At 38.6% G+C, this 22,516-nt stretch overlaps 1 protein-coding gene across 2 annotated transcripts in view; it reads right to left on the reverse strand.

Annotated features, from left to right (window-relative positions):
• The window catches only part of ARHGEF38 (Rho guanine nucleotide exchange factor 38), a 132,490-nt gene that overhangs the window by 70,897 nt on the left and 39,077 nt on the right, over window positions 1-22,516 (reverse strand). For both annotated transcript variants that reach the window (XM_036025735.1, XM_028508281.2), the window contains exon 2: window positions 16,403-16,590. In XM_036025735.1, the coding sequence (XP_035881628.1) occupies window positions 16,403-16,590 (188 nt within the window). The remainder of the gene's footprint in view (window positions 1-16,402; window positions 16,591-22,516) is intronic.

Raw genomic sequence — 22,516 nt, forward strand, 5'->3', positions numbered from 1 at the left:
GTGGATATCAGCTTCGTTTGGTCACAGGGGTAATCTGCTCATGAATGTACCTTCGCTTGTTTTCATTTCCTTCTCTGTCTCTTTCCCAGTTTCTTTATTAATGTTCCCAGGAATCATCTCCCAAATAAATTACTTGCTCATAAATGCTTTTATCTGAATCTGCTCTATATAACTCAGTATAGGAGAGAGTGAGGTAGTCAAGACCTCAACCCTAACTGAGTAAAAGTTTGAAGGAGGTAAAGGAGCAAGCTGTGAAGTTATCTTGGGGAAGAACAGTCAAGGCAAAAAAAAAAAAACATCAAGAACGAAGTTCTTAAAACAGTAGTGTTCTTGGCTTGTTCATGGAAAACTGAGAGGCCAGAATGCAGAAATAGGTGTGCTCAGAGAGAATTAGGGACCAGTCATGCTGGACCTCACAGATCATCATAAGGATGCTAGGTTTTAGTCAGAGTGAGATGAGAAGCCACTGGAAGGCACTGAGTAGAAGAGGGACATGATCTGACTGATATATTTTTAAATCACTCTGGTTTTTTGGTTGAGACAAGGGTGGAAGAAAAGAGATGGGTCATGGGGTGGGTGCGATAATCTGTGTGGTTACTGATGGCTTCTTGAATCAGAGAAGTAACAAAGGAGGCTAGCAGTGGCGTAATTATGGATCAATTGTGTAGGCAGAGCTAATAGAATTTGCTGAAGAAAGAAAGAAAGCAAGGGGAGCAAATTTTAAAGGGAAAATTAGGAGCTCAGTTTAGGACATGTTAAAGTTGGGAGGCCTTGAGGACAATCAAATAGAGATTTGAATGAAAAATTGGATATAAGTAAAGCAGGATTTCAGGGAAAATGTCTAGACTGGAGATAAAAAAATTTTAACTATCAACACATGGATAGAAATTAAAGGCATGAAAGCAGATCATATGCTCAACAGAGTGAATATAGATGAAAGAGAGAAGAGGGCCACAGACTGATCCCTGATCTATATGAGTGTTTAGACATAAGGATCAACCAGCACAGGAGACTGAGAAGGAGCAGTTGGAGTGGTAGGACAGAAACGGGTATATGTGGAGTGGTGAAAGACAGAGAAGAAAGTTATTCTTTCAGATGCTGTTAACAGGTCAGGAAAGTGAGTGCCTCCTTCTGCTAATGTTTGAAGTAATTGTTTGCTACATAACTAATTAGCATAACTAATCATGAGCTGCCTTCTGTCACCATCATTTTTAACATCGCCTTGAAATATACATTTGATTGTTATTTGGCTTTTTATGTGTTTATGCATCATTTTCTTGACCAGATTATAAACCCTTCTAGGGAAGGACTATGACATAAATTTCCTTGATTCCCACACAGAACTCAGCAGAGGCATTCATTGCATGGAGCAGACACTTGGCAAACATTTAATCTTTTAATTTGGATATTCAACTGAAATATCACATGAAACATTGCCTTGTCAATCTCCCTGGAAGTGATCTGTCCCTTCTGTGAACTCTAGTTGCACTTATTTTCTGCACTTAACAATAGTGCTTTGCATTACAAGTTATCTTTTCATAACTCGGAGTCTTGTCACCCTTAACTAGGGATTCAGAATCTTTTGGTGGCAAGGAATGAGTTTCATATGTTTTTATATAAAACTCATTTTCACTAAATGGCCAAGAATGAATTAATTAACTCATGTAATTTTCAATCTTTTTTTAAAAGATTTTATGTATTTATTTTTAGATAGGGAAGGGAGGGAGAAAGAGAGAGAGAGAGAAACATCAATGTGCAGTTGCTGGAGGCTGTGGCCTGCAACCCAGGCATGTGCCCTGACTGGGAGTCAAACCTGCGATGCTTTGGTTCGCAGCCTGCACTCAATCCACTGAGCTATGCCAGCCAGGGCGTAATCTTCATTCTTGTCCATATTTAAAGTGCCTTAAGTAAGTGATCATTAATAAATACTTGTGTTCCCAGTATGTGCTTCCTTTCTGACCCAATGTGCACTCTTTGGAGTCTGAGATTTTGGCAGTGCACTGATATGCACAGCCATGCTGCTCTTTGATGGAGCCCAGTTGTCATTCCATTAGAGAGGTTTATGGCATTATTATAACAATCACAGACACTGAAACTGGTTGTTCATCTTCATGAACAAAAGCAAATTAAAGTAGTGGTTTATTCATGTCAGTTCCAAGAAGGAGGTGATGAGCAAAAGATTATGTGACCTGGGCTATAGGGATGACTTTCCTAGACATTAAAATAGATCTGTGTAGCACGTTTCTCTTGTTCAATTCTGGGCACACCAACTCCTGTAACTGAACTAAAAAATGCGTTAATTTATCTCATTTGGCCCAGCAGGTTTTGATCTGGACTACAGGTTATAAAAACTAGAGAAAACTGAAGCTGCCCTAAAATGGAGCTTATGAGGTTCTTATAAAAGGAACAACATGGAGAAAAGTTTCCATTATAAAACTTCAATAAAAAAATGATAAAAAAGAAATCTCTTAATTTTTTAGCTGATGCTTTCTAAACAAGCAAAAATAAGAGATTTCTAGTAATAAACAGAACTTCCATATGCTAGAATATCGAAGTGTCACTTCCATACCCAACTAAATGTGAATCTGATTTGACAACGAATGTCACCTCTACTGGCATGACAGAACAGAAAGGTCCTCCCAGGGGACATGGGAATGGAAGTGAAGAGCAATGATATGGTGTCAGCACCTAACACAGAGGTTAGTTAGAAATTATATACTGTGATTAGCAGCATCACTGCTTCTGTGATCTTTATTTGTAAATTTAACATTTTGCAGCTATAATTTCTAACACATAAGAACTACCCTTATTGATAAATTCTAAAAAGTAAATAAAACTTTACTGAGATTTTTTTCTGACTTTTCTAATGTGACTTTGAGTATCTGACTTTATCACAGAGGAATAATGACCCAGATTATGTAATATATTCTAGGATTCCACGTAGGAAGTGAAAATTAAGATTTTGATTTAAAAAGACAATCAAACACAGCACTCTAGCCTTGCATGCGATCATGGGATTCTCCATTGTGATGTGATCTTACTAACCATGAAAATTCAAACTTTTAAAGTGTTGAAGAGTAAATATATATCAATATTTAAATCAGACTTCCAGCAAAAGTTGCCCAGAAAGTCAGAAAGCAGAGCACAAACAGGAATTTTTTGTCACTATGTTAAATAAAAATCTGAGAAATCAAAGCATTCCTGCACACTAACATTGAGAAGTGGAGAACAAAAGATGACTCAGAAGAAAAGCGCTAGGGTAGAGGTGTCAGCCAATGCTATGATGGTGACTGTATGGCTTTTGTTTTCATATTGTCTCCCTGGCTTTGCTCTCTGCACTCATGAACTTTGTGAAGTCCTATGACTAAGGAGTCTGATCTCCAGAACTGCTGGACCCTACAGGGGAAGGGACTAGACTAAGCAGAAGGTGAAGTAGACCCAGGACTTAATTGGTTTTTCCCTGGTTTGTTTTTGAATCTACAAAGATTTCTGGTATGCTACGAATACCGTGAAAAAGAGCCAAAATACCCAGGAGATTATTATGCACTACAAAGTTTCTTCTAAACCACCTAATGTGTATCTTTATGCTAAAAACATAGTGTTTACATCTCAAATCACAATAAGAAGAGAATTAATTAGAAAGTTTGAGAGAGCAAACAAGGTAAAAAGCCAGAGGAAGAGTATTTATCCTTACATTTAAAATTTTTATGTGTATTTAAAAGTATAATTTTGTTAAAAAGAGAAACAAAGAAAGATAGAGGAAATAGGGTATTATATTTTTATTTAAACTTTTTATTTTGAAATAGTTATAAATCAACATGCACTTTTTGCCCAGTTTCCCCTAGTTGCAATATTTTGCACAAGTATAATATGTGTGCAAAGTATAATATGTGTGCATTGCACACATATTATACTTTGATGTGGTACTGTGGAACATATCTTGAATGGAGTATGGTGACTATTTGCATGAAAAAAAAATAAACATGCCTATGAGAAGCATCTATATGCCACTTAGGTCAGGGCAATTTTGTGGAGGACACAGGGCTGTAGAAAGTAGTTGACTTTAAGAAAGTTATGATCAGTGAATCAAAGTGGAATACATTTGAGGCCCAGAATGCAATCTGAAAATTTTGAAAGTTACCAAAGACATGGAAACATAATTGGGTGATTCTATGACACCAGAATTACCCTTATGCCAAAACCAGAAAAAAACATTAAAAGAAAAGAAAACTACATCAACACTCTCATCTCTCATCAACATTTCTCATCAACACTGATGTAAAAATCCTCAATAAATGTTAGCAAATCTAATACAACAATGTATAAAAGTAATTATATACCTTGGTCAAGTGTGGTTTACTGAGGTATGAGTCTATTCAACATCCAAAAATCGATTAAGGTAATTTGCCACATCAACAGACTAAAATGGAAAAGTCACATGGTCACATTAATGGATGCAGAAAAACCATTTACAAAATCCAACACTCATTCATGATAAAAACACTCAAAAAACTAGAGATAGAGTGGAACTTTCTCACCTTGATGAAGAATAGCTGAAGAAAACCTTCAGCTAACATAACACTTAATAGTGAGAAACTTGAAGCTTTCTCATAGGATCTAGTACAAGGATGTCCTGTCTCCTACCCCTTTTCAACACTGTAATGGAGGTTCTTTACAATAACGCAAGAAAAGGAAATAAAAGTATACAGATTGGGAATAAAATTGTCTTTGCAGGTGACATGATTGTCTTGTAAAAAATCAAATCATCCTTGGTCAGGTGGCTCAGTTGGTTTGAGCATCACCTCCTGCACCAAAAATAAGGTGATAGGTTTGATTCCCAGTCAGCTCACATCCTTAGGTTGCGTGTTCGATTCCCAGTTAGGACGTATACAAGAGGCAACCAACGGATGTCTCTCTTTCTCTCTCTCTTTCTCTCACTCTTTCTCTTCCTCTCTCTCTAAAACCAATAAACACATCCTCAGATGAGGATTACAAAATATGAATAAAAAATATCCTAGAACTAATAAGTAATTATGCCAAGGTTGCAGAATGTAAGGTCAATATACAAAATCCAATATTTTATATGCTGACAATGAATAGATAGAATTTGAAATTAAAAATAATGTCATTTGCATTAATACAACCCACAAAGCGAAATACTTAGGTAAAAATCTAACAAAATATGTACAAGACCAATTGAGGGAAACTGCAAAACTATGATGAAAGAAATCAAAGAGGAACTAAAGAAACAGAAAGAGATTCCATGTTCATGGATAGGAGGACTCCATATTGTTAAGATGTCAGTGCTTTGCAACTTGAACCATTGATTCAGTGCAATCGCAATCAAAATCCCAACAAATGATTTTGTGAATTTTGACAAACTGATTCTAAAGTTTATATAGAGAGGCAAAAGACCCATAAGAGACAACACAATATTGAAAGGGCAAAACAAAATTAGAAAATTGTCATTACCTGAATCCAAGACTTGCTATATGGCTAATCACAACAGTATGGTATCAGTGAAAGAACAGACAAATACACCAATGGAACAGAACAAAGAGTCCAAAATAGACCTACACAGTCAACTGAAAAAAAAGCAAAGACAATAAATGGAGCAAAGATAGTCTTCACAATAAATGCTGCGGGAACAATGGAACATTCACATGCAAAAAAACAACTCTAGATACAGACCTAACATCTTTCACAAAAATTAACTCAAAATAAATCACAGAAGTAAATGTAAAATGCAAAACTGTAAAAAATTCTAGAAGATAGCACAGAGGAAGACCTCGATGACTTTGTGTATAGCAATGACTTTCTTTATACAACACCAAAACATAATGCTTAAATAAATGATTAATAACTAGGACTTTATTAAAAGTAAAAAATTCTTTATGAAAGACACTGTCAAGAGAATGAGAATATAAGACACAGATTGGGAGAAAATATTTGCAAAATATACATCTGATAAAGGACTGTTATCCAAAGAACTCTTGAAGTTCAACAGTAAGAACACAAACAAGTGGCCAACAACTAACAAACACCTCACTAAATAAGTTATACAGACTGCAAATAAACATATGAAAAAATGTCCCACATCAAATTCCATGAGAGAAATGCAAATTAAAATAACTTTAAAATACCAATATACCCAGAATGTCCAAAATCCAGAACACTGGCAACACCAAATGCTGGTGAGGTTGTGGAGTAATAAGAACTCTCATTCCTGGCTGGTGGGCATACGAAATGATACTGCCACTTTGGAAGACAGTTTGACAGCTTCTTAAAAACTAAACATACTCTTACCATATGATCCAGCAAATGTGTTCCTTGCTTTTTACCTTCATTTACTGAATACTTATGTCCACAAAAACCTGCAAGTGGATGTTTACAGCAGCTTTCTTTGTAACTGCCATGATATCCTTCATTAGGTGAAGGATAAATAAACTGTGGTGCATCCAGACAGTAGGATATTCTTTAGCACTAAAAGGAAATGAGCTATGGACCTTGGGCGGCAGTGATGTGTCAATGTAGGCTCATCAGTTGTGAACAAACTTAGCCCTCTGGTGGAGACATTGGTAATGGGGGAGGCTATGCAGGTACAGGGAGGGCCAAGGAGTGTATGGGAAATCTCTGCACCTTCCCTCTCAACTTGACAGTGAACCTGAAAGTCCGTTAAAAAAGTAAAGTCTTTTAAAAAGTGTAGCTGGATGATAGAAAAAAAAGAGAAAACTTGCATAGTTGTTTATTAGGCAAAAATGAATGACTATTATTTCTGACAGCAGGAAAAGGCTTTTCAGTGACAGTGATAGGTAGAGAAGACAATTTTGACAAGAGGCTTTCTCTGACACTTTAAAATTCATGACAGGAGATATTTGATCACCCATATTTTTCTCTATTTGTTATGCAGGCAAAGTTTTAGTAAATAGCTTTGAGAAGTTGAATTTATTTATCAATCCATTTATGTATCTTTCTATAGGAAAGCTAGGTGTATTTTAATACTAGATGTATTTTAAAAGAGTAGGTGTATTTTAATACTGTATTTAATTGCTAGATGTAATATTTCTGTCTTGGTTCTTTTATCTTGTATTTCAGTGAAATTTTGGAACTATAATTTTGTCCTTTTTTCAGTGAAAGTAACAAAACTTCATTACATTTCAAGTCTGAATTTCTCTTATGGAGAAATGAGAGCCTACATACTGGGCTGGGACAGGAGATTCAGACAGAACTGAGAATAATTCAGAGAGTGTGTCCAAGGAGCAAAACTCAGCTCGAGAGCCAAGCCAGCAGTCCAGCTGCTGCACAGCTGCTGGGCACTGACTGCTGAGGGCGCCTCTGCACAGCAGGGCAGCCAGCGGAAGGATACTGACAGAGAAGCCAGCTTTGAGGTTCAGTACAGACAAGGAAACTCCCAACCAGAGAGGGCAGGAAATGAAAGACTGAGAAATTCCCTGAAGGTGTGCTGAAGCTACAGTCACTTTATACAGGACAGCAGTGGGCTCGCTCTGCTGAGGAGGGTGGAAACTGAAACACAAAAAACTCCAAAAGGATATAAAAATCATTTACTGGAACACTATTCAGTCGTAAGAAAAGGTGACATACTGCCATCATGGGTGGGTCCTGAGAATGTCATGCTAAGCCAAATAAGTCAGAAAAGGTCAAGAACCATATGATTTCACTCATAGGTGAGATTGTAACAGTAGGAATTTTAACAGTGGGAAATTGTAACCCACCCCATCATTCTTTTGACACTGTTTGTCTAAGTGCTGACTCTGACTAATATGTAGCTAGTAGATAAACAGCATATTTGTATCAGAATCCTAGGAACTAACTTCAACAAACACAGACTCCAACTTTTAAGCATCCCAGATCCTGGAAAGTTGCTGACCTTCAGCTGTGGAACCAGGACAACGTGAAGCCAGGATGCCTAAGGCAGGAAGACTAAACCAGGATGATGCACACCGGCCCATCACTTGCCTGGTCGGAATGGACGGTGCTTGTCTGCATGTAGAGAACTGTTCAACTTCCTCCCTTGATCTTTTTGTTCTAATTCCACCCTCCCTCCTTATAAAAACCTCTTCCTCCACTGAGATGCTAAGATGGCCTTTGAGACAAGAGTCTCCCATCTTCCAGATAGATGGCCAGCATGTGAATAAACCACTTTCCTTTACATCAGCACCTGCCTCTCGAGTGTCAGTTTTCATAGTCGCAGGCAGCTAGACCCACGTTTGGTTATGGGATATAAAACTGAAAGCAATAATAAACAAACAAGAAAAACAAGCAAACAAAAACTGATAGACACAGATAACAGTATGGTAATTACCAGAGGGAAGGACGATGGGGGAGTAGTCAAGGGTAAGGGTGACTGAATGAGACATATAGATGACTGAAGAAGATTTGACTTTGGGGGGTGGACACAAATGCAATACAAATGATGTATCGTAGAAATGTACACCTGAAACCTACATAATTTAATTAGCCCATGTCATCCCTATAAATTTAATTTAAAAAAGAAAATACCATTTTTGATCTGTGATTGGTTGAATTTGCAGATGTAAAACCCAAGTATATGGAGGACCAACTGCATATCTATAGAAAAAACCCACATATAAATGGGGCATGGCCATCTTTGAGTGATATGCATATTTCATGGTATTACAGTATTTGAACACTGGTTTCATTATTATAATGCATTTACACCGTCCTCCTCTCTACTGAGGTTGATAGGACAGTTTAAAGCCATAGCAACTCCACTCAGTTGGGGAGGGAGGGCGGAAGCTGCATGCTCTGGGCTCTGTGACCCACTTTTCTCCCTTTGAAAAAAGAGTTTGTCCCCTTAATTCCCTCTCCTTCAAGTTCCCCTATTCCCAGGCAGGCCTCACACATTCTGGACCCTGAGCGAGAAGTGTGGTAGGATGTCAGTACCGTGTGCTGTCTGACATGGTACTGCCACATGTGTGGGAACAGTTGCTAGACATTGTCCTGCCATCGTGACACTGAAACACCTCACCACTGACCTGGACTTGCACGATAACACTGGTGGGTGCTGTTTTCCACGTGGGGGCTTTGCATTCAGAGAGAGCAGTAATACTGTTCTCCTCAAATTTATGATCTTTCAGTAAATAAAAGAAAATATTTTTCCCAAAATATTTTTCCACCTGGCTGATATGGCTCCGGTGGTTGGAGTGTCATTCCATAACCGGAAGGTTGCAGGTTCAATTCCTGGTCAGGGAACATGCCTAGATTGTGGGTTTGATTCCCCATCTGGGCAAGTACAATCCCTGGTCCAGGTGCATATAGGAAGCAGCCAATTGATGCTTCTCTTTTGCATCAATGTTTCTCTCTCAAATCAATGAAAAAAATGTCCTGGGGGAAAGGATAAAAATAAAGAAAATATTTTTTCCATTTAAATTAATATTTGTTGTCTATGGTTAAAAATGAAACACAAATATATTTTTTAGAGAAAAAAGGTTTCATAATGGTATATTTGGTATGATTCCAATTTCACAAAATACTTGGGTGTATATATGCCTAGACAAAAAACACAAATTATTTACAGCATTCATTTTGAAGTGGTAAAGCCAGTGATTATTGGGGACCACTCTCTGTGGTTTCTGAGACTGTAGCCCCGAGAGAGCAAGCCCTGAAAGGGACTAGTAAGTGTCCCTGGAAAACCAGATAAAAACATAGGTGGCAGACATGACTCGACTCTAACACCAAGGGAATTAGGCCTGAAATGTACATTGTAGGCCTATAGGTTCTCAGTACAATGCAGAAGCCTGCTCTTCTTTGTTTTGTGTAGCCCTGGTGACATAAACCGGATATTTAAGTTCAAGGCATAAGGAGTAAACTCCTTATCTCATGCAACTCGCCTTAAAGACCCTCTGGCATCAGCATGACTAACAGACCCTGACCTATGACTGATCTCTGTGTTCCTTCAATTGTCATCTATAGATAATACCTGTTTTTGTATGACTGTAGCCTTTTTGATATAGATTGATGGGCTATGCATGTATGATGTATACACCTACACATACCGATCCCAATAAAGCCATTTGGGAGATGGGCTTAGGCATTCTCCACTAGAGGGAATCACCTCCCCCTTTCCCACCGGAGCAGCAAGACTGTGTCTGGGATGACTTATTTACTATCCGAGGTGGACGGGAGGAGCATGCTGCTGGACAGAGTTCCTCCCACAAGTGATTATTTTCTTCTATAGATTTTTCTAATTAAACTTATTTACAAAATTGTTGCCTTACAGCTTATCTAAAATAAACAGAAAATTTCTATTGAATTCTTGCTGGCACAAAGTCAGAGGTCATTTTTGCCCTTTTTATCGGCAAACACAAAATGTCAACTGTATTGCACAGACCAAACATGAGCAAATCCAAAATAAATATATATATATATATATATGTATATATAATTTTATTATCTAAATAAAAATCTACCAAATGTACATTCAAACATACATGCTTCCAAGTGGAGCCCCCTGGGAAGGCTGTACGGGAGCCGGGGCAGTGTCTGCCACTGGAGAAGGGAACTGGGCGGCTGTAAGATGCTATGATCTCCTTGAGACCTTTGATACTTTCATGTTATGTGAACTTCGTAAGTTAAAAAGAAATAATTTTTAAACAGAAAAGAACATATAAATTCCTCTATTTGTTTCAGTCAGCTTTCAGTCCTTTCCTTATACATAAAACCCTTTTCCATTGCTAGATTAGATTTATATGGTTTTTATTTATTTTGACTTACTGCCAAAAACGTAGTGTCTCTTATTGCTCTGTTTGGATAATAAATAGCTAGAACTCATTTTCCCACTAAATGTTTCAACACAGAATGCTGTGGAAAACTTTTTGCCTTCTTTGCACAACATCTCACAATGCTGCTATTAAAGATGATGTAAGTGCTGAGTTTGGCTCTGCTTTCATTTAGGTGAAGTTTGGTTTGTAGAAAAGCCTTGAAGTTAAGATCAAGGTTTATGACAGCACAGTTATCAGGCAAACGCTGGGGCTGGACACTTATTTGTACACTGGTTCATTCATGCGGGCTCAGATAAGCCCAGCGCTTTTCTCAGCTTTCAACTTCCTTCTTTCAACTTTCACTTCTAGGAACTGACTTGTTCCCTCTGGGAGTAAAAAGACTTGGAGGCAGCACAATGGAGCCAGCTAGTCTCTCAGCAGCAGGAAAGACGTGTGCCGAGAAAGGTACGGATCAGATGACTTCCCAAGCCTCTCCTAGCCTAGCAAATATTCACTTAGGTTGTCTCAGGTTTGGCTAAGCTTGACTTGCAGATTGTTCCCGTGGTTACGTGAAAACTGTATGTGTTAATTCATGTGTTGACATTAACTGATGACAGGTGACTTGTGTGCAAAGACCACGGTATTTAAATAGTTAGGAGGGAAATGAGGACATGAAGGAGGTAATGAACATGTTAAAGGTGGCAAAGCTAATGTTCTGGTGGCATCAACTAACTACCCTCAGCACTCACATAAATGTTTATAGTAGGTACATGAGTTCCTGAACATTTATTTACCTAGTCCAAAGGTTAAGAGCATTAAGAAGTGGGAAAAAAATTGGATCTGACTTGAGAAATCTGAGAAACCTTAAAACAATTGCTATTTAAGTGGTGGTGGGCACTAACTGGCTACTAGACTGCAACTGCTGCTACGAGGAGGAGGGCAGAGTACTGGGAGACAACCAGACGAAAAGAAGTGCCAGATATGAAAAAATCAACAAGCTATAAACAATTTTAATATAATAACACAGGAAATATGAGTTAGAATTCTGAGAACTGTCTGTACTTCAAGACACTGAGAACAAAAGTTAAACTATCTGGCATCATACCGGAAACATTATATTTTATATGGTCTGTATAGGAGACGATTCTGCGTGGCATGGGCCCTGCTCCCACTCGGAGATGCACAGGACCCATGCCCACAGATAGGTTCTCCTGTGGGGAATCAGGCCTGCACTGTATCTGGGCCGCTTTGAGACTTGCTTTTTGCTAAAACTCCCTCACCCTGAATTGAGGCAGCGAACATTTACTGCATATCTTTAAATTAACCTCCTAAAATCTATGCTAAACCTTCCAAGGATGGGTGTAACCAGTTCAACCACTTTTCATTTGCATTTGCAAATATCCTTCTTCTGTGATGTGATCAGCGGCATCCTCTCCTTTGTTTTCTATAGAAGGTAACCACCTAAAGCAAAACTGTGCATAGTAAATGAGAACAATCATGTAATGTGCCCAGAAAAGCAATAAAGGCCTGTCAAGTCAAAGGTTAAGGCTTTTCTCCTCTTGAGAGAGAAACCACGCCGTCCCTTTTCCTTCACAGGACATGGATGTCTGTGTGAATTTGTCATGTCTCATCCACATGGTCGAGGACCCCACGAGCTGGGGTCTGCATCAGGTCTGAAACCCCAGTTCTGAGGATTGCTTATAAGAGTACACAGGAAGCAAAAAAGAAGAAAACAACAAAAACAAAAGTTAGCCTATGTAAGAGTACAGCTCAGCAATGGCATTTACACTGATGGGGCCAGTTGAACTCACCTGTGTAGTACGTGGTTTAAAATTGAAAACACTTTTATACTGAATAAACTTCTTATTTTATTCAATACAAAAATGGATTATGAATTCAAAGGAAAACATTTTCTTGTATACTTAATCTTCTTTATACTGATCATTAACTCCTCACAGGAATACATTTTTGGTAAAATGTGATTACTTTGAAACATATCTTACTCACATATGCTTTTATACATATTAAATGTTTTATACACAAGTTTAAAAGAGAGCAATAAGAGAGAATATAGATAATTATTTTTGTTTTTGTTTTTGGCTTTTTTAGATATCAGACAACAAAGATGAACATGATCCAATAGGGAGGGCATTGACAGGAAACAAAACCTTGAGTAAGTCTGGGGCTAAATCCAATGCATTTATTAGGAGACAGGTAGTAGAAGCGGGAACCATTAGCCAGGTTGCAGGGGTAGAGATTCAGGTAGGTTAGCAGGTTTGGAGTCAAGAGTGTGTGCATTTTATTTTTCTCAGTAACAGGGTGGGACAGGCTGTTAGCTGAGAGTTAGGAAATAAAAAGAAAGTGAGGTGTGCGGCAGAAAGAAGATGTGAAAGAATCCCTTCAGAGACATCACCAACGGGTCCCCACTTGAAGAAAATGGCCTTGAATTTTAAAAGAAGAATTTGTTCAGACACCAGGGTAATGGTGGTACAGTGGGCAGAAAATTGGATTTCATCAAAGGTAGGCATTTTCATGCAAGTACATGGAAAGAGAGAGAGAAAAGGGTATTGATTCATCTTCTAGGACTGATTTTAATGGACTTGTGGAAATTAAACCAGGTTGGGGCTGTATGAACAGTGAAAAGTGGGGGTGAGGTCAATTGCTTGGAGTTCTGGTGGCATCAAATAATTTTGGAGTCAGAGTTACAGTGGCAGTGGGCTGAAAGGGAGGCTATGGGGGACCAGTAAGCCTGGAATTCTGGTTTTGAGAAGGTGACGTTACTGGTGTTGGCAGTTTGAGAGGGTGGCCCTGAGTGAGTGGCTGGGACGGGTTTGAGGAAAGGTGGCTGGACATGAATAAGGCAAGAACCTGACGGAGAGACAAGGAGGCTGTGGGGACCACCTGCCTAAAGATTAAAATCAACTAAAATTTATGTCTGAATTATGGAGAGAGAGAGAGAGAGAGAGAGAGAGAGAGAGAGAGAGAGAGAGGGAGAGATGAGGGAAGGATGGGGAGAGGAAGGGAGAAGGAGAGAAGGGAAGAGATAGGAACAGTGGGCTATGTTCTAAACTTAAAGAATAAGAGTGACTGGTGGGAATGCACCACAGGGAGGGTAGATGGTGGTAGGCCATGATGCCATGTACAGATAAAATTAGCATTTGAAGAGATGTGTAAATGAAAATGTTGTTGATCACCATTAATATCTGCCAGAGAAGAGGTTACATCAGATGCAGCTAGTGTATATTAAATAAAAGAAAACACACGAAAGTGATTTTATGTACTTAGCAATGAAACTAGAAAGCAGATATTTATCATGACTATAAATGTTAGTCTTACTTTTATAGAATTCATAAGAAATTTACAAATTCAGGATGTCATCAGTTACCTTCTAACTTGAGAACTGTGCGAGGGTTAAGTGAGAATACTGACGAAGTGTTTGGAAGGGGACCTGACTGACAGCACACACCTAAGACAGGGTCATGAGAGAGGAAAACGAGACATGACTTTCTACGAAGGAGAAATCCCAAGTCAGTTTTGCCACTTTTTCTGTACATTGTCTTAAATCAAAATACAACTTTTATACCAAAGGTTCTTTTATATACACCAGTACCTTGATGTATACTGTTTTTTCCTAATTTTTACTCCCTAATTTTTTTAACATTTCTGAGAAGAGACTTTTGTTAAAAAATATAAATTGTGCTTCTGGATTTTATAAGTACCTGGGGAAAGATTGGATAATTGATGTTGGGACAACTGGCTAGCTATATTTTTATAATTAAGGGTACATATTAATATGCCCAATGCAAAAACAAATGAATAAACCTTAAACAAGGTTTTTACTTTTTAATCTTAAACAAGTTTATAAGGCAAAAGACAAACAGAAAATTAGTTGCAGCATGTAGGGTAGAAAGAATATTCTTAATAAAAAGAGGTTTTGTAAAACAATAAGAAAAAGACAAGCCCTAATTTCTATAAAGCACAAAAGACATGATTATGAATAAGGGTTGAATATAGAAGCAGCTAATGAATACATAAGAAGATATTTTTTCAGAGGAATCAAAGAACCCGGTCTTCATTGTTTATAAAATCAGTAATGCTCAGCTGCAAGGGGCAGGCAGAGAATCAGCCCTCTAAATCACTGTTAATGGGAATGAAAATTCAAACAGTATCAACTTTTTGGATGTCAGCTGGCAATTTTTATCAAAATCCTAACTGTGCATCTCTTTGACCTAGCCATTCCACTTTGAGGAATTTATTATAAGGACAGAAGGTGACAGCACCCAAAACGTAGTGTGTTTCAGCATCAGCAACAGTAGAAAGACATTGAAAAGTGTGAGTAGCCATAAATGTACGTGTCCTAAATACACAATTGCTAAATGAAACGAGTGTGTTACAAGATAACATGTGTGCTTTAGATTATATTTATGTAAAAATGTCTAAAAGAATGGCAATTATCTCAGAGTAGTGAAATTTCTGATAATCTTCCTTTTCTAGTTTATGTTTTGTACATTGAATTGTGTATGAGGACCACTCACAACCCTGTGATGAGATTGTCACTCCTCCTCGTCTAGCTCCCCTCTGCCTGGAACACCCTTTACCTGCTTCACTTCCTTGCTCAAATGTCCCCCCTTAGAAAGGTCCGCATTTGCCACTCTATTTGAAGTGGAAACACCACTCTGCTGTTCTAATGTTCTATCCCTCATCCCTGTGCTAGTTTTCTCTGCTGTACTTAACACCATGTAATGTTTTTTAAATTTTTCTTTCTTTATTGTTTATTGTCTGACTCTTCCCCTCCTCCACTAGAAACTAAACCTCACAAGGGCAAGACTTGGGTTTTTTTTTTTTTACTAAACTGTAACTCCAGTGCTGGAAACAGTGCCAATCAAGACTCCATAAATATGTGGTGAGTGGACAAAAATACCTATATTCATATGTATGTAGGAGTGTGCACGCATGAACGTGTGTATACAGGGAGGTAGGAGTCGAGTATCCTTTACCTTTACTCTAATTCTCGATGAGAAATTCCTTGAAAAGCTTCAATTAAAAAAGGAGGAGAATGACTAGTTTTTAAGTACTCCAAGTTTTGCCTGGGGCCAGCCCTATCAAGGAGAAAACTTTTACCTTACTTTCAGGTTAATTTTTATGTTGAATTTTACAATACTTCAATACTGATAGTCATGAGTTTAATTGAGCTAAATGGAGATAACTTTAACCAAGCTATCAACATAAGGGAAAAGAAAAACATATTTTTCTTGCCTGAATCCTTGATCATCTTTGAATCAAATTAAGTGCTTTGTTCCTAAACCGCTGAAAACATGTTCACATGTTGTTAGCAGTTACACAGGAATCCAGGAAAGAACACATAGAAATTTCAAAGTGTCAAAAATTTGAATTTCTTATCCCCCATGTTTTAAAACAGTTTCCTTGGCCAAAAGGATGGACTCTGGGTGTCCCTCTGCGGGCACAGGAAGTGTGAGTCTGATGATGCCTTCTGTCTGCCATGGCAAACCCGGACCCAGGGGAAAGGGCCCGAGCCCCCATCCACAGTACAGCAGGTGCCACCACTGACAGACTCAATCGGGGGGAGGGGGGGGGTGCTTTGATTTCGCGAAGTTGGTGGTCCTATTTAGGATGGGGGTAGGGTTCAAAGTTGCCTTTACCTGTTTATTTCTCAAGGGCTGGACCACTTCCTTAATGCACAGCTCTAGATCGTTGAGATAGTCCTTCTCCGTCTGTATCAGCTCCTTGATGATTTTCAACCGCTTTGCCATCATTCTCCGCGTCTGATGCTCCTCCTCCTGCGTTGGGGGCTCAGCCGCAAGACACCCGGCCTGTGGAGTCATCTTTTCTGCGAAGTGAAAACATGTACTTGTGAGGCATTCTGCTGAGGCTGTTCTTTCCTTACACACAAGCCACGGCAGGGCTACTGTGCGCAAGGGAAAACGCTCCCAGTGCTGTCGCGGTGTGTCCTGAGGACTCGAGCACCTGTGGTCGTTCTCCCTGAAGTCGGAATCCTATGAAAATACCAGCGTGAAGGGACGTGAGAACGAACTACTTCAGACAAGTCAGTTAGATGATATTTGACTGTCATGGTTTGTCTTTGAAATATCTCATTGCTACTGTTTTAGAGTTTAAACCGATCTTCAAGCGAGAGGTAAAAGGTATAAAAACACAGTTCACAACTTCTTCCAGATACAATTACTTTTTAAAAATTAAAAAAAGGTACTGTTGACATACGATATTATATTATTTTCAGGTAAACAACATAGTGACCAAATGTTAATATACCTTACAAAGTGAATGCCACAGTAGGTTTTGTAGCCATATTACCATGTAGTTATTACGATATTATTATTTATATTTCCTGTGCTGTACATTACATCTCTGTCACTTATTATGTGATTGGCAGTTCACTCTTCTTAATCCCCTTCACCTTTTGCCCATCACCAAATCTTTCCTATCTTTAAACCACCAGTTTTTCCTCAGTATCATAAGTATCGATGAGCTTGTTTCTTCATTTTGTTATTTGATTTTTACATTCCACATATGAGTGAAATCACATCGTATTTGTATTTCTCTATCTAATTTATTTTACTGAGCATAATACCTTCTAGGTCCATCCATATTAACACACTTTTTATGGCTGAATAACAGTTTTTATGTGTGTGTGTGTGTGTGTGTGTGTATCACATCATTTTTACCCGTTCATCTATCAGTGGACACCTACATTGCTTCTATAGCTTGGTTGTGGTAAGTAATGCTGCAATGAACCTAGGGGTGCATGTATCTTTTCAAACTAGTGTTTTGGATTTCTTTGGATAAATAGCCAGAAGTGGGGTTACTGTATCCTATGGTAGCTCTATTTTTGATTTTTGGAGTGATCTACATACTGTTTTTCACAATGGCTGCACCAGTTTAAAATCCCACCCACAGTACACCAGGGTTCTCTTTTCTCCACATTTTCACCAACACTCATTCTTTGCTGTTTGGTTTTTTTTTTGATAATAGTAATTCTGACAGGTGTGAGGTCATATCTTTTCGTGGTTTTGACATGCATTTCCCTCAATGGTGTTGAGCACCTTTTCATGTGTCTGTTGACCATCCATACATCCACTTTGGAGAAATGTCTATTAAAGTCCTTGGCCCATTTTTAAATCATACTGTTTGCATTTTTATATTGAGTTGTATGAATTCTTAACATATGTTGAATTTTAACCCCTTATCAGATATATCATTTGCAAATATCTTCTGCCATTCAGTAGGTTGGCTTGTCATTTTATTGAAGGTTTCCATCATGATACAGAAGCTTTTGAGTGTGATGTAGTCACCTTTGTTTATTTTTGCTTTCATTACCTGTGCCCCAGGAGACATATATAAAAAATGTTGGAAGACTGATGTCAAAGAATTTACTGCCTATGTTTTCTTCTAGAAGTTTTATGGCTTCAGGTCTTACATTTAAGTCTTTAACCCATTTTGAGTTTACTTTTGTATGTGGTGTGAGAAAATGGTCTAGTTTCATGTATCTTGAACACGTTTGCTTTTTAAATGGAGGGAGGATTTGTAATTAGTAAGTGGAACACCTTCCAAATTTGTTTGACCCCATTATTAAAACTAATTGTCCCCCATCAAAGTAGATAATATGCAAACCTCCCTAAAATGGAAAACAATTACAAATGATTGGGATCTGTCTTTCAAATCACAATCAGAATCCATGAAAAGTGAAGTAGGAATGGAATAAGTAAATATCAGCTAAGGTTTTTTGTATGGGTTATCTTTAATACTATGCATATCTTGTTATCTCAAAATTCTTGAACTGCCAAACAGAAAATTTTAATTAAAACATGCTGGTGCTGAAGAGATATTAAGATAAATAAGAAGCCTCACATGCAGCCAAGGTTTTATATAAAGTATACCATAAGAAAGCTAAACAGTTTCAAGGATGAGTTTCCCACAGCAACGTAAAATGTTGGGAGCCACAAACTGGGTCACGAATGAGATTAGAACCATGACAGGGAGTGGGGCAGTGTGTGTCCGTGTAAATAAATTTGCTTTAAACTCAAGGTCATCACAAACTTAATTTTTATCTTAGACTCTGCAGTTGCAGAAGTAATTTCATTTCCTTTAAAGCTAATGTGATTTTAGTAACTGATATGTTAGACATCTTCAATGCTGACACCACTTTCTGAGAATGTAGAGCTTTACAAAAGGGTTTATAAAGAGTCTACGGAGAAAAAGTGCACAGGTCACAATGTATGGGAAAAAAAAGGATATTCTGTTAGATGTCTCCAGAAACAAAAGCTAAAAAAATTGGAGAAACTTTATAGTAGAGGAGTTAATGGTTCTATGTGCAAGGACTGTGCCAAGAATGTGAAGAGACATTGCAAAAGTAGTGAGTACTACTCTTTTTCTGGCCCAGTAATTTCCAGTAATTTCCCATAGAGGCTCAGTAATCAAACACAAGTGGAGAATACTGTGAAGGTCATTCCAGTGTTAGTTGGAAGGTGTACCAGTTGATCTTTGGACAATCCTGATGTGCAGGTAAGTACATTTCTAGACCATTTGCCTGTAGTTATTCTTTCTCCATCAGGAAAGAAAATGGATTTGAGAGATACTATCTGAGAGCACATAGTTTTACAAGATTTGGGCCATTCAGTACCAGAGAAATAATCTGCCAGAGTTGTAAAAGGAAAGAGGATCAAAATAGAGAATGAATGCATGAAATGTTCTCCAGCCGGCATTTCTTAATTTATGTTATGCTCACTTTTGGATGCTTCTAGTTTATAGTATTTTTATTGGAGAGTTGAAGAAGTCTGCCTATCAGCACCCTAAATGTGAAAGTAAAAGTTACAATCAGGTGTCATCACTTTGAGTTATTTTGGATATAAAAAAGGAAGGCAGGTCACTGGTGAGGGGGCATGAAGTGAGCAGGCTGTATACACCACATGACCTCCTCCCAGAGCTTCCTTTAGTCTGTTTCTTCTAAAAGAGTGAGGATTGGATGACAGAGCTCAGAGGAGGAGTGACCTCTTTAAATTTATTTTTTCTCTTGGGATATGTGAAGTAGCTCATACATACACACAAAAACACCTCATCAGTATGGAGTTGACAAACCAGTGTGGATGGCATTCAATTATTAGTTAACATTACCTTGACAATAAAAGGGACACTATTGAAATATTCTTCAGACTGATGTCTATTTTTCCAGGTTATAGTCTTTGTGCCTTATTATAAAATGTATCTATCAATGATCTAGAGGACTATTAACAAGAAGGGTGTCCCCCTGATCTTTGGGAAGGAAATACCCCTATAATATATTTTCAGGATTCTTTAGTTGCAAGTATAAGACTCAAAGACTATTTTAAATTAATTTATTTTACAGATTTCCCCTTGCTACACTTTAAAATGTACTACATCCAATTTTAGCAATTAAAATTTGCTTACATTTTCTAATACTGCTCAAGAACTTGTTTAGCTACAACCAGAGACAATGGTAGCTGAAATAAAGTGTTGGTCATGGTATTCAACTTCAGAAACTTTTCCCCTCAGGTATGAACACATTTTCAGAAAATTTAAAGTTGAGTAAACAAAATATTTTTTGTTCTTTTGACTCAAGTTCATTGCAGGAACAAAGACTTGACTTGCATCATTTTATGGTCAGGTCTGTAAATACTTCCTATGTTGGCACTTCTTAAACCAACAAACTCTCTGCAACGCATTGTGGGCACAAGTTTTGTTTTTATAAATCCTCTCTACCTTTAAAACTTTTACCTTTTAGTTATACTATGATTTTAACTAATAGGTGAATATTACCAACCTGTATCCCTCAACTCTGTCCCTCTGTTGAGTCCTCCTCCCAAGCAGCCACGTTGTCATTTGTGTGTGTGTGTCGAGCTCTCCGTTCACCAGCCAGATCTGAGGCTACATTAGCCTGGAGATCTCTCCTAGCTCCACCCTGATGACTATCTGAGGCCCTCACCTCCCAATGCACCCATGCCCTGAGGCGCTTTCTTTTTGTGGCAACCAGCCTGGGCTCCCATATTGCAGGGGTTTTTCTAAGCTCTTTTTTTTTTAATTTTAATTGTTGTTCAAGTACAGTTTTCTGCCTTTTATTCCCATCCCAGCCCACCCCCCCGCCCTCCCCACCTCCCTCCCATTTCCACCTTCCCCCTTGTTTTTGTCCATGTGTCCTTTATACTTGTTCCTGCAAACCTTTCCCCTTTCCCCCTGATATTCCCTCCCCTCTCCCCTCTGGTCACTGTCAGCCTGTTCTCTATTTCAGTGTCTTTGGTTATATTTTGCTTATTTGTTTGTTTTGTTGATTAGGTTTCTGTTAAAGGTGAGATCATATGGTATAGCATTACACTAAGCAAAGTAAGCCAGGTAGTGAAAGACAAATATCATATGCAGTTTTTTTTAAAAAAACAAACAAACCTCTGTTCAAACTCAGTGGGTACCAGAGACATACAGAGATAAACTGAATTGTGTGGCTTCAGAGTGAAAGCCAAAGGGACAGCTGGCATTTTCTGTGTTCAGCCCTCCCCCAACAGAGCCACACCTGATTCTGCATTAGCCTGATGCTCTCCATTCTCTCCACCCTGGTAACTCCCTCAGACCTTGCCTCACCCAACTCACATTCTTCCCAAAGCTCTTTCAGAGGCTGAGCCTAATGGACAGCTGGCAGGCAGCAGGAAGTCTCAGAGTGCCTTGAATCTTTTGCTAACCTTCCTCAGGCTTGGAACTGATGGCAACTGGCCTCAGTTCATAGCATGGCCCATCCCATGCACATCCAAGCCCAGCACAGGCAGCTACCAACTGCAGATCACTTTGTATCTCCTAGCAGGTAGCCTTGGGCCAGTGTCAAGTAGCTTATGACATTGATCTGCACCTGACTCTGTCCTAAGAGGGCCCAGAACCAACACACCCAATGGCAAGCATCAAAGGACAACAGAATACCACCCAAGTAGCTCCACAAGCAGTATACCTAAAGGGACGCCTTCGTAGAAAACAGATTTTGCTTGAGCTAATCCCACTCCATGGGGGCAGCCCCTACATTGCAGTTCCTATGATGTGGTCATAGCAAGTCCTCACAGTGAACATGATAATTGATCCCACCCAATGACATGCCAACAGCAATCAAAGCACAGTTACAACAGAAGAACACACGCACACACAAAGGACACAAAGGACAGTCCCGGAGCACCTGACTCAGGTGATCAGGGAGACTGTGCCACTGGACCCCACAGAACACCTACTACATAAGGTCAACCTCCCAAGACTGGGAAATATAACAAATCTACCTAACACATAGAAACAAACACAGAGAGGCAGCCAAAGTGAGGAGATAAAGAAACATGTCTCAAATTTAAAAACAAAAACAAAAACAAAAGAAATCTCCAGAAAAAGAACTAAATGAAATGGAAGCAAACAGTCTACAGAGTACAAAATACTGGTTATAAAGATGCTCAAGGGACTTAGTGGGAATTTCAACAAAGAGACAGTAAGCATAAAAAGGACACCAAAACCATAAAAAAGAACCAGTCAAATGAAGAATACACTAGAAGTAATCAACAGCATATTAGATGAAGTGGGGGATTGAATCAGTCATTTGGAATATCAGGTAGCAGAAAACACCTATTCAGGGGAGCAAAAAGAAAAAAGTAATTGAAAAACTGAGAATAGTGTAAGGGAGTTCTGGGACATCATCAAGCATAGTGACATCTACATCATAGGGGTATCAGAAAGAGAAGAGAGTGAGCAAGGGATTGTGAACTTAT

This window comes from Phyllostomus discolor, chromosome 1, assembly GCF_004126475.2.
Source record: "Phyllostomus discolor isolate MPI-MPIP mPhyDis1 chromosome 1, mPhyDis1.pri.v3, whole genome shotgun sequence".
Taxonomy (NCBI): domain Eukaryota; kingdom Metazoa; phylum Chordata; class Mammalia; order Chiroptera; family Phyllostomidae; genus Phyllostomus; species Phyllostomus discolor.